The sequence below is a fragment of the Pristiophorus japonicus genome, chromosome 14 (genome assembly GCF_044704955.1).
Source record: "Pristiophorus japonicus isolate sPriJap1 chromosome 14, sPriJap1.hap1, whole genome shotgun sequence".
Taxonomy (NCBI): Eukaryota; Metazoa; Chordata; class Chondrichthyes; family Pristiophoridae; genus Pristiophorus; species Pristiophorus japonicus.
Genome location: NC_091990.1, coordinates 101,049,506 through 101,063,010, shown reverse-complemented (window position 1 = coordinate 101,063,010; position 13,505 = coordinate 101,049,506). Strand labels below are relative to the sequence as shown.

General features: G+C 48.8%; 1 protein-coding gene across 9 annotated transcripts in view; it reads left to right on the top strand.

The window, feature by feature from the left end:
* Window positions 1-13,505, top strand: part of LOC139280002 (kielin/chordin-like protein) — a 531,474-nt gene that overhangs the window by 380,807 nt on the left and 137,162 nt on the right. For all 9 annotated transcript variants that reach the window (XM_070899412.1, XM_070899417.1, XM_070899413.1 and 6 more), the window contains one exon: window positions 5,664-5,777. In XM_070899412.1, coding sequence (XP_070755513.1) covers window positions 5,664-5,777 — 114 coding nt within the window. The remainder of the gene's footprint in view (window positions 1-5,663; window positions 5,778-13,505) is intronic.

Below are 13,505 nucleotides of genomic sequence, written 5' to 3'. Positions count from 1 at the left end.
GAGTGTACACAGTGAGTGCTGGGGGTGTGTGATTGTGGACAGTGAGTGCTGGGGGTGTGTGAGTGTAGACAGTGAGTGCTGGGGGTCTGTGATTGTCGACAGTGAGTGCTGGGGGTGTGTGAGTGTGGACAGTGAGTGCTGGCGGTGTGTGAGTGTAGACAGTGAGTGCTGGCGGTGTGTGAGTGTAGACGGTGTGTGAGTATAGACAGTGAGTGCTGGGGGTGTGTGATTGTACGCAGTGAGTGCTGGGGGTGTGTGAATGTGGACAGTGAGTGCTGGGGGTGTGTGAGTGTGGATAGTGAGTGCTGGGGATGTGTGAGTGTACACAGTGAGTGCTGGGGGTGTGTGAGTGTGGATAGTGAGTGCTGGGAGTGTGTGAGTGTGGACAGTGAGTGCTGGGGGTGTGTGAGTGTACACAGTGAGTGCTGGGGGTGTGTGATTGTAGACAGTGAGTGCTGCGGTGTGTGAGTGTACACAGTGAGTGCTGGGGGTGTGTGAGTGTAGATAGTGAGTGCTGGGGGTGTGTGAGTGCAGACAGTGAGTGCTGGGGGTGTGTGAGTGCAGACAGTGAGTGCTGGGGGTGTGTGAGTGTACACAGTGAGTGCTGGGGATGTGTGAGTGTGGACAGTGAGTGCTGGGGGTGTGTGAGTGTACACAGTGAGTGCTGGGGGTGTGTGAGTGTACACACTAAGTGCTGGGGGTGTGTGAGTGTACACAGTGAGTGCTGGGGGGTGTGTGAGTGTAGACAGTGAGTGCTGGGGGTGTGTGAGTGTACAGAGTGAGTGCTGGGGGGTGTGTGAGTGTACACATTCAGTGCTGGGGGTGTGTGATTGTGGATAGTGAGTGCTGGAGGTCTGTGAGTATAGACAGTGAGTGCTGGGGGTGTGTGAGTGTACACATTCAGTGCTGGGGGGTGTGTGAGTGTAGATAGTGAGTGCTGGCGGTGTGTGAGTGTCGACAGTGCTGGGGGTGTGTGATTGTGGACAGTGAGTGCTGGAGGTCTGTGAGTATAGACAGTGAGTGCTGGGGGTGTGTGAGTGTACACATTCAGTGCTGGGGGTGTGTGAGTGGACACAGTGAGTGCTGAGGGTGTGTGAGTGTACACAGTGAGTGCTGGGGGTGTGTGAGTGTGGACAGTGAGTGCTGGGGGTGTGTGAGTGTACACAGTGAGTGTTGGGGTGTGTGAGTGTACACAGTGAGTGCTGGGGGTGTGTGAGTGTGGATAGTGAGTGCTGGGTGTGTGTGAGGGTACACAGTGAGTGTTGGGGTGTGTGAGTGTACACAGTGAGTGCTGGGGGTGTGTGAGTGTGGATAGTGAGTGCTGGGGGTGTATGAGGGTACAGAGTGAGTGCTGGGGGTGTGTGACTGCACACAGTAAGTGCTGGGGTGTGTGAGTTTTGACAGTGAGTGCTGGGGGTGTGTGATTGTGGATTGTGAGTGCTGGGGGTGTGTGAGTGCACACAGTGAGTGTTGGGGTGTGTGAGTGTAGACAGTGAGTGCTGGGGGTGTGTGAGTGTAGACATTGAATGCTGGGGGTGTGTGATTGTAGACAGTGACTGCTGGGGGTGTGTGAGTGTACACAGTGAGTGCTGGGGGTGTGTGAGTGTACACAGTGAGTGCTGGGGATATGTGAGTGTACACAGTGAGTGCTGGGGGTGTGTGAGTGTACACAGTAAGTGCTGGGGATATGTGAGTGTACACAGTGAGTGCTGGGGGGTGTGTGAGTGTAGACAGTGAGTGCTGGGGGTGTGTGAGTGTACACAGTGAGTGCTGGGGGGTGTGTGAGTGTACACAGTGAGTGCTGGGGGGTGTGTGAGTGTAGATAGTGAGTGCTGGGGGTGTGTGAGTGTAGACAGTGCTGGGGGTGTGAGTGTACACAGTGAGTGCTGGGGGTGTGTGAGTGTAGACAGTGAGTGCTGGGGGGGTGTGAGTGTAGACAGTGAGTGCAGAGGGTGTGAGTGTACACAGTGAGTGCTGGGGGTGTGTGAGTGTAGACAGTGAGTGCTGGGGGTGTGTGATTGTAGACAGTGAGTGCTGGGGGTGTGTGAGTGTAGACAGTGAGTGCTGGGGGTGTGTGATTGTGGACAGTGAGTGCTGGGGGTGTGTGAGTGTAGACAGTGAGTGCTGGGGGTGTGTGATTGTAGACAGTGAGTGCTGGGGGTGTGTGAGTGTCGACAGTGAGTGCTGGGTGTGTGTGAGTGTAGACAGTGAGTGCTGGGGGTGTGTGAGTGTAGACAGTGAGTGCTGGCGGTATGTGAGTGTAGACAGTGAGTGCTGGCGGTGTGTGAGTATAGACAGTGAGTGCTGAGGGTGTGTGATTGTACGCAGTGAGTGCTGGGGGTGTGTGATTGTACGCAGTGAGTGCTGGGGGTGTGTGAATGTGCACAGTGAGTGCTGGGGGTGTGTGAGTGTGGATAGTGAGTGCTGGGGATGTGTGAGTGTACACAGTGAGTGCTGGGGGGTGTGTGAGTGTGGATAGTGAGTACTGGGAGTGTGTGAGTGTGGACAGTGAGTGCTGGGGGTGTGTGAGTGTAGATAGTGAGTGCTGGGGGTGTGTGAGTGTGGACAGTGAGTGCTGGGGGTGTGTGAGTATACACAGTGAGTGCTGCGGTGTGTGAGGGTACACAGTGAGTGCTGGGGGTGTGTGAGTGTACACAGTGAGTGCTGGGGATGTGTGAGTGTGGACAGTGAGTGCTGGGGGTGTGTGAGTGTACACAGTGAGTGCTGGGGGTGTGTGAGTGTACACAGTGAGTGCAGGGCATGTGTGAGTGTGGACAGTGAGTGCTGGGGGTGTGTGAGTGTACACAGTGAGTGCTGGGGGTGTGTGAATGTACACAGTGAGTGCTGGGGGTGTGTGATTGTAGACAGTGAGTGCTGCGGTGTGTGAGTGTACACAGTGAGTGCTGGGGGTGTGTGAGTGTAGATAGTGAGTGCTGGGGGTGTGTGAGTGTAGACAGTGAGTGCTGGGGGTGTGTGAGTGTACACAGTGAGTGCTGGGGATGTGTGAGTGTGGACAGTGAGTGCTGGGGCTTTGTGAGTGTACACAGTGAGTGCTGGGGGTGTGTGAGTGTACACAGTGAGTGCTGGGGGGTGTGTGAGTGTAGACAGTGAGTGCTGGGGGGGTGTGAGTGTGCACAGTGAGTGCTGGGGGGTGTGTGAGTGTAGATAGTGAGTGCTGGGTGTGTGTGAGTGTAGACAGTGCTGGGGGTGTGTGATTGTAGACAGTGAGTGCTGTGGGTGTGTGAGTGTGCACAGTGAGTGCTGAGGGTGTGTGAGTATAGACAGTGAGTGCTAGGGGTGTGTGAGTGTAAACAGTGAGTGCTGGGGGGGTGAGTGTGTACACAGTGAGTGCTGGGGGTGTGTGAGTGTACACAGTGAGTGCTGGGTGTGTGTGAGTGTATACAGTGAGTGCTGGGCGTGTGTGAGTGTGGATAATGAGTGCTGGGGGTATGTGAGTGTGCACAGTGATTGCTGGGGGTGTGTGAGTGTGCACAGCGAGTGCTGAGGGTGTGTGAGTGCACACAGTGAGTGCTGGGGGTGTGTGAGTGTGGACAGTGAGTGCTGGGGGTGTGTGGGTGTACATAGTGAGTGTTGGGGTGTGTGAGGGTACACAGTGAGTGCTGGGGGTGTGTGAGTGTACACAGTGAGTGCTGGGGGTGTGTGAGTGTGGACAGTGAGTGATGGGGGTGTGTGAGTGTACATAGTGAGTGCTGGGGGTTTGTGAGTATAGACAGTGAGTGCTGGGGGTGTGTGAGTGTACACAGTGAGTGCTGGGGGTGTGAGTGTACACAGTGAGTGCTGGGGATATGTGAGTGTGGACAGTGAGTGCTGGGGGTATGTGAGTGTGGACAGTGAGTGCTGGGGGTGTGTGAGTGTGGACAGTGAGTGCTGGGGGTGTGTGAGTGTACACAGTGAGTGCTGGGGGTGTGTGAGTGTGGACAGTGAGTGCTGGGTGTGTGTGTGAGTGTACACAGTGAGTGCTGGGGGTGTGTGAGTGTGGACAGTGAGTGATGGGGGTGTGTGAGTGTACATAGTGAGTGCTGGGGGTTTGTGAGTATAGACAGTGAGTGCTGGGGGTGTGTGAGTGTGGACAGTGAGTGATGGGGGTGTGTGAGTGTACATAGTGAGTGCTGGGGGTTTGTGAGTATAGACAGTGAGTGCTGGGGGTGTGTGAGTGTACACAGTGAGTGCTGGGGGTGTGAGTGTACACAGTGAGTGCTGGGGGTGTGTGAGTGTACACAGTGAGTGCTGGGGGTGTGTGAGTGTAGACAGTTAGTGCTGGGGGTGTGTGAGTGTACACAGTGAGTGCTGGGGGTGTGTGAGTGTACACAGTGAGTGCTGGGGGTGTGTGTGTCGACAGCCCAGTCTGTCTGTTTGCAGTGAGGTGAAAGAGAGACCTTGCAGTGACGTTGTGTGAAAGGCAGCAGGAAGAGGAGGAGGAAGGTGATGCTGAAGAGTTACCAACAGGTACGAGGCACTGTGGGCTGGCAACAAGGTCCGAGGGAGAAAAGCTTCACGCTCCCTTCCTTCAGGAGATACTTTACCTGATTGTTTTCTGATTTACACCTGTGCAAATTTGCTTTGTCTGAAAAGTTGCTCTTTGTTTTCCTATCCGTTTTTAAATAATCAAATTAGACACTGGCCTCGGTTTTCTGATGTTGAGGCCGATCTTAATCCACTTAAAATGAATGGGTTAACATTGCCATTACAATCGGAAAACCTTGGCCTCAGTTTCCTTTTCAATTTATAATAGAACTGAAAAAAGCCGTGCTTTATTGATCACGACCATTGGTGATGTGTGTGACGGTGTATGTGTGTGTGTGTCGCCCCTCCGCCCCTTCCCTCAGTGCATGTGTTATCCGCTCAGTGTGTTCTCTTCGTGTGCTGACCTCTGGGACATGCATCGTGCAGGCAGCTGTGAGCTGTGAACTGCTCCTGATGTCGGTTCACTGGTGCCAAGACTGTTCTGTGCACACATTGCTGGGGCGGGCCTCTTCGAGAAGAGTCTCTTGAAGCCACTTGTGTAAGGTCTGATGCTGGCACAGGGCTGACGTCTTTGTTCGTTGGCAGCTGCCTGCTGCATCCATGCTCAGATGCCTTTGTTTGGCCATTTATCTGCCGGAGGACTGAATAATCCACAATTCCTCACCCACGGATGTCTTGAACAGTTTTTCAACAGACGCATCCAATGAATTACTGTCGTGGCCATTGTCATTCGTACCTGAAATATAAACTCGTCTGTTCTCTCTGCAGATGCTGACTGACCTGCCGAGTGTTTCCAGCACTTTCTGTCTCAGTTTCAGATTTTCAGCCTCTGCAGTAGTTTTGCTTTTTGTTGCTGTGTTATTTATGATTAGTGCTGACCCCTCACGGACAGTAAATTGTGTAGCACAAAACCTTCCATTCACCCTTTAAAATAGCACAGGAATGGAGTCGAGGGATTTGAGTGCACGGTTCATATGTTCAGTAAACCTCTGTTGGAACGTGAGTAAACTGACCATGCTAGCATAGCCAGCCAGAGTATTGGTGCAATGACCTTCTGCCCCCGTAGCAAATGCTCTTCTTTCCCAACCCCTGATCATTTTGCATTTGTCTGACAGTTTGAGTTACTGATGGATTGTGAATCGATCATTGCCTGATGCGGGTGATTTTTATTTCCTCAGATATTGATGAGTGCCTGTCCAGCCCGTGCTCTCATCGTTGTGTTAACACTGAGGGAAGTTTCTACTGTGCATGCCCAGAAGGATTTCGCTTAAACGTGAACGACACCTGCACAGGTGAGTACACAGACAGTGATCAAAGAGTAAGCAGACAACATTCCACTAAATTCCAGGAGGAATATGTCAAGGAATTCAGGCAGCATCATAAGTGGTGACAACAAGGTGCCGCGATAATCTTCTAAACCTTGCGGTTGTTCTACTACTTTAAATTTGTTAAGGAATGCCTGTTACTCTTTATAATACATATTTAAAAAAAAAACACATCCACACCCAGTTTTTTTTTTTAACCACATTTCCTCTTGCTGGGATACAGTTCCATGGGTGTCAGCCATTCTCCGTTGCCTGTTTAAAATGATTATTCTTCAGTTTGCGTCTTGGCTGTGAATATTGGCAGGCTGCTCAAAGGTGGGGACTCTGGTACTTCACAGCTGTGTTGCTACCGTTTGGGTATTTTCATATACATTTGTCTCAAGTTCACAGGTAAAGGTAGTTTCTGTAACCAGACTGAGTGTCCTTTCAACTAAAATCTGCTTCTTTAAACATGTCATGAAATGGATCAACAATAGACCCCTAATTGCTGTTCACCAAAGACCATGTGGGATTCCCAGTACATTCAAACTCCCCCATAATATGAGAATCATTGTCAGACCAATGCACACAGATTAAAACTATTAGCAAGATCTATTTACACGTTCAATATACAGAAGCTAAATGATACAAGAAGATATTGAATTATAGAGTCAAAGGGAGCTAAATTGGATAGGCACCGTAAACGGGTACAGAGATCGCGATGTGTGATTTCCCTGCACCTATTCAATGTGATGCAGGCAGCACGGCAACTTTATGCTGCCTGCTCATTACCATGACTGTAGCATGCAGCCATGCTAACCGTGCTGGTGAGTGGCTGTATGCCTCAGCAGTGGGCCCAAAAACGTGAGAGGCTAGCACGAGTTAAAGCTAGCCTGCACAACCTAAAGCCAGCCTGCATCTCTTAAACAGGAGGTGCATTGTGGCTAGAGCAAGTGGTGAAAGTCCTTGCACAAGTTACTTTGACGTTGAAAAAGACTGAATAAATGCACCACATGGTTCTCCAATGTTCTCTGATGCTACACTGGAGGCTTTGGTGGAGAGGGTGGAAAGGAGGAGAGAAGTGCTGTATCTACAGGGGCCCAGGTGACCCTCCAGACAGACGCTCAGAAGGCAGTGGGACCAGATAGCCATCGTGGTCAATGCCAGGAGTCAAGCCCCAAGGACCTGGATGCAGTGCCGCAAGAAGTTCAACTACCTCACGAATAGGCAAGGTCAGTGAATTCGTCTTCAAATGCGTTGTACCACCAACTGCACCACTAGCCTCAGACACTGCTCAATGCACCACACCTCCATCACTCACCTACGAAAAATCTCATCAATCAGGACTCATATTTAACATACAGAGCTGCACCTCATCCTCACACACATAGCATTGCTGTAAGCCTCACACCCACATCTCACAGCTTGCACACACGACCAGCTATTCAACCATGACAGCCACATCACCCAAACAGATTTCACCACACTCACTGTGCACTTCCCTCTCTCTTGCAGGACAAGGTGGCGCACAACTGGAGGCAGCAGGAGCTAACAGGCTGGGGACAGGTGCGCCTGCATGTCCTTACCCCAATGGGGGAGAGAGAGACAGTGCTCGCTATTATTGAAGAGGCTGTGGCCAGTGGCGTAGTTGAAACCATAGAAAATGACAGTATCCTCATATTTGATCCTCCTTTTTACATCCCACTTGCCCCTCATCCCAATCTCTTCTGATTTACAAGCTGCTGATGTTATAAGCATACACCTCTTGCTTTACCCCCTCCCCTCACTATAACCTAACCCTTGTGCCTTTTTCCTTTCAGATACCCAAGAACTGCAGCCTGTCCAGGCAATGGTGGATGAGTAACAAGACACAGATGATGAAGAAACACCATCACTTGATTTCACACTTGCAGCCACCAGCTCAGATACTGTGCGTAATTTAGAGGATCGCATAGAGTCCGGATCTGCGTGTGGTGAGACACCGGGCATGAGTGGCCTGCAGCCAAGGCAGGGGGCAAGGGTAGCGCAGGTGCCAGCTCACCGGAGGGCGAGGTCGCACACGAGTTCTGCTGCAGAGCACTCAAGTGAGCACTTCGATGGGGCAGGCTACAGAAGAGGGATGATGGGTATGCTGACGACATGGTTCATGACTCCGGTGTGCAACCCATGCACACGTGGGCAGTATGCATGCAATGAAAGCTTTGCTGCCACACGAAATGTAATAGAGCAGACCATTAGCGTGCCGAAACAAAGCTTCCGCTGCCTGAACTGCTCTGGAGGAGCTCTGCGGTACTTGGCAGAGCACGTGTCAAGATTCATGGTGGTCTGCAGCGGATAACCGTTATTGCCCCCAGTAGCCATCCTTTAGTTTGTCATTGTGGCTCAGTGGACTGCCGCAGAATGAAGGCATCATGACTGCTGCCAGGATACCAGACATCGACCTGCATGATTCGTTGCCTATGGTCACACACCAGCTGGACGTTGAGGGAGTGGAATCCCTTGCGGTTGCAGTACATCTCAGAGTTGACATGCGGCACCCGCAAAGCAATGTGCGTGCAGTCAATGACACCCTGATCCATGGGGAAGCCTGCAATCCTCGTGGTACTGAGTGCTCGCTCCGCCTGCTGCTCTCTGGCAAGAGAAAATTAAATGTAGTAAGGTCTCTTTGAATAGAGCGCCTCGGTGACCTCCCTTAGGTAACAGTGGATGGCATAGCACAAGATGTTGCAAATATCTCTAGCCTGGAAGGAGCCCGACACACAAAAGTTCATCGCCACAGTCACCTTGACAGCCACTGGCAATGCGATCCTTGCCCTGCTCTGAGATTGGAGCTGTTCCTGCAGCAGGTGGCAGATTTCAGTGAGGATGTCCTTATTGAAGCGCAGGCGTCTCATACACTGTTCCTCCCTAAGGTTCAGGTAGGAGAATGGCTCCCTGAACTCACTGGGCAGATATGACCTCCTATTGAGAGCCCTTCTCCTTCCTCTCTCTTCCAGCAACTTGTCCTGCTCTGCGTAGCCTCTGATCATCTTGTATTCCAAGGGGAATGCCCACTTGTGGACCCATAACTGAAGCCTTATAATCAGCACCTGGCACACACTTCCTGTCGACTTTAACAACTTTAAAGAACCCTAGAAAGCACCGAACACTAGCAACAGGCAGCAGAAATCGATCACTAAATAACGTGAAAGAAGTTGATGATCCCTTTAAATAGCACTGGTGGGGCGTCTATCCTGCTGCTCAATGCGTGTTCAGCTGTGCGGGTTTAAGAGAAAGCGTTAAGCTGGAGTGTTGAGCTCCAAAATGCACACTGATCATGTCATGATCTTTCTATTCTGCATACTTCTGCCAGATACTAATGCCCTCACCAATATAACGTCCGCCGTAACTCTCACCAGAAGTGCCCAAAAAACAGGCGCTACGGATAAAAATTTTGCGCCAAAAATCTTTTTACAGCATGGGAACAGGATCAGTGTGATACTTAAAAACAGCAGGGTTGATTTTCATTTCCCTAAAAACTAGGGGTTAGTAGGCCCAAATTCATGTGGGAAATGGAAGCGCCCACTTACTGCCGGTTGTCCATCCGTTCTGATTTTCAGGCACGCCTCAATTTAGGGAGCCAGAGCTCCCAACAGAAACAGTGCAAATCGTGATCAGGATCCCATATGCCATTTTCACTTCTGCACACATTGCAACTTCTGCACACACTGATCCCGCCCACAAACCAGAGGTGATACACATCAGGAAGTGGCCAATTCCAGCGATAATTAACATAGAAACAGAGAAAATAGGAGCAGTAATAGGCCATTCGGCCCTTTGAGTCTGCACCGCCATTCAGTATGATCATGGCTGATCCTTTATCTCAACACCATATTCCTGCTTTTTCCCCACACCCCTTGATGTCTTTTTTGTCCAGAAATCTATCTATCTCCCTCTTAAATATATTCAGTGACTTGGCCTCCACAGCCTTCTGTGGTAGAGAATTCCACAGATTCACCACCTTCTGAGTGAAAAAATTTCTCCTCCTCTCAGTCCTAAATTTCCTACCCTGTATCCTGAGACAGTGACCCCTTGTTCTAGACTTCCCAGCCAGGGGAAACATCCTCCCCGCATCCAGTCTATCCAACCCAGTCAGAATTTCAATGAGATCCCCTCTCATTCTTCTCAACTCGAGAGAATACAGGCCCAGTCGACTCAATTTCTCCGCATACGACATTTGAGGAATCAGTTTGGTGAACCTTCGCTGCACTCCCTCTATGGCAAGTATATCCTTTCTTGGGTAAGGAGACCAAAACTGCACACAGGTGCGGTCTCACCAAGGCCCTGTATAACTGTAGTAAGACATCCTTGCTCATGTACCAAATCCTCTTGCAATGAAGGCCAACATACCATTTGCCTTCCTAACTGCTTGCTGCACCTGCAATTTTGCTTTCAATGACTGGTGTACAAGGATACCCAGGTCCCTCTGTACATCGACACTTCCCAAGCCGTCGCCATTTAAATAATACTCTGTCCTTATGTTTTTCCGACCAAAGTGGATAACTTCACATTTATCCACATTATATTGCATCTGCCATGTGTTTGCTCACTTACTCAACCTATCTAAATCGCCTTGCAGCGTCTTTGCATCCTCCTCACAACTTTCAATCCCACTTAGTTTTGTGCTGTCAGCAAACTTGGAAATATTACATTTGGTTCCCTCATCCAAATCATTTATATATATATTGTGAATATCTGGGGCCCAAGCACTGATTCATTTGGTACCCCACTGGCACTGCCCGCCACCCCGAAAAAGACCCGTTTATTCTTACTCTCTGTTTCCTGTCAGTTAACCAGTTTTCAATCCATGCCAGTACATAACCCCCAATCATATGTGTTTTAATTTTGCACACTAATCTCTTATGTGGGACTTTATCAAAGGCCTTCTGAAAGTCTAAATACACTACATCCACTGGTTCCCCATTATCTATTTGATCAGTTACATCCTCAAAAAACTCCAGTAGGTTTGTCAAACATGATTTTTCTTTCATAAAGACATGCTGACTTAGATAATATCAACGGGATTAGACAAAGTGTGCCGTTATCACATCCTTTATAATAGACTCTAGCATTTTCCCTACTACTGATGTTAGGCTAACCGGTCTGTAGTTTCCTGTTTTCCCTCTCCCTCCTTTTTTAAATAGTGGGATTACATTTGCCACCCTCCAATCTGCAGGAACTGTTCCATAATCTATAGAATTTTGGAAGATGACAACCAATACATCTACTATTTCCATGGCTACCTCTTTTCGTACTCTGGGATGCAGATCATCGGGCCCTGGGGATTTATTAGCCTTCAGTCCCATTAGTTTCTCTAGCACTATTTTCTTACTAATAATCATTTCCTTTAATTCCCCTTGCTCACTAGACCCTTGGTTCCCTAGCATTTCTGGGGCGTCATTTGTGTCCTCTTGTGAAGGCAGAACCCAAGTATTTATTTAATTGTTCTGCCATTTCCTTGTTCCCCATTACAAATTCTCCTGTTTCTGTCTGTAAAGGACCTACATTTGTCTTCACTAATCTTTTTCTTTTTACGTACTTGTAGGAACTTTTGCAGTCGGTTTTTATGTTCCTTGCAAATTTACTCATTATTTATCCCCTCTTAATCAATCTCTTGGTCCTTTTTTGCTGAATACTAAACTGCACCCAATCCTCAGGCTTGCTACTTTTTCTGGCAATTTGTATAACTCCTCTTTGAATCTAATACCATCCTTAATTTTTTTTGTTAGCCATGGTTGGGGCACTATTCCTTTTGTGTTTTTATGCCAGAAAGGAATATATAACTGTTGCAATTCATGCATTCATTCGTTAAATGTTAGCCATTGCCTATCCACCATCATGCCTTTTAATGAATCTTCCCAATCTATCATAGCCAATTCATTCCTCATACCTTCGTAGTTTCCTTTGTTTAGATTTAGGACCCTAGTTTCGGATTGGACTACTTCACTTTCCATCTTAATAAAGAATTCAATCATGTTATGGTCACTCTTCCCTAAAGGACCCCGCACAACAAGACTGTTAATTAACCAGTGGATGTGGTGTATTTGGATTTTCAAAAGGCTTTTGACAAGGTCCCACACAAGAGATTGGTGTGCAAAATCAAAGCACATGGTATTGGGGGTAATGTACTGATGTGGATAGAGAACTGGTTGGCAGACCGGAAGCAGAGAGTCGGGATAAACGGGTCCTTTTCAGAATGGCAGGCAGTGACTAGTGAAGTGTCGCAGGGCTCAGTGCTGGGACCCCAGCTCTTTACAATATACATTAATGATTTAGATGAAGGAATTGAGTGTAATATCTCCAAGTTTGCAGATGACACTAAACTGGATGGCGGTGTGAGCTGTGAGGAAAACGCTAAGAGGCTGCAGGGTGACTTAGACATGTTAAACGAGTGGGCAAATGCTTGGCAGATGCAGTATAATGTGGATAAATGTGAGGTTATCCACTTTGGGGGCAAAAACAAGAAGGCAAAATATTATCTGAATGGCGGAAGATTAGGAAAAGGAGAGGTGCAATGAGACCTGGGTGTCATGTTTCATCAGTCATTGAAGGTTGGCATGCAGGTACAGCAGGCGTTGAAGAAGGCAAATGGTATGTTGGCCTTCATAGCTGGAGGATTTGAGTATAGGAGCAGGGAGGTCTTACTGCAGTTGTACAGGGCCTTGGTGAGACCTCATCTGGAATATTGTGTTCAGTTTTGGTCTTCTAATCTGAGGAAGGATGTTCTTGCTATTGAGGGAGTGCAGTGAAGGTTCACCAGATTGATTCCAGGATGGCTAGACTGACATATGAGGAGAGACTGGATCGACTGGGCCTTTATACACTGGAGTATAGAAGGATGAGAGGGGATCTCATAGAAACATATAAGATTCTGACGGGACTTGACAGGTTGGATGCGTGAAGAATGTTCCCGATGTTGGGGAAGTCCAGAACCAGGGGACACAGTCTAAGGATAACGGGTAGGCCATTTAGGACTGAGATGAGGAGAAACTTCTTCATTCAGAGAGTTGTTAACCTGTGGAATTCCCTGCGCAGAGAGTCGTTGATGCTAGTTCATTGGATATATTCAAGAGGGAGTTGGATATGGCTCTTACGGCTAGAGGGATCAAGGGGTATGGAGAGAAAGCAGGAAAGGAGTACTGAGGGAATGATCAGCCATCATATTGAATGGTGGTGCAGGCTCGAAGGGCCGAATGGCCTACTCCTGCACCTATTTTCTATGTTTCTATATTTCTATGTTTCTAAATTACACATAAGAACATAAGAATTAGGAACAGGAGTAGGCCATCTAGCCCCTCGAGCCTGCTCCGCCATTCAATAAGATCATGGCTGATCTGGCCGTGGACTCAGCTCCACTTACCCGCCCTCTCCCCGTAACCCTTAATTCCCTTATTGGTTAAAAATCTATCTATCTGTGACTTGAATACATTCAATGAGCTAGCCTCAACTGCTTCCTTGGACAGAGAATTCCACAGATTCACAACCCTCTGGGAGAAGAAATTCCTTCTCAACTCGGTTTTAAATTGGCTCCCCCGTATTTTGAGGTTGTGCCCCCTAGTTCTAGTCTCCCCAACCAGTGGAAACAACCTCTCTGCCTCTATCTTGTCTATCCCTTTCATGATTTTAAATGTTTCTATAAGATCACCCCTCATCCTTCTGAACTCCAACGAGTAAAGA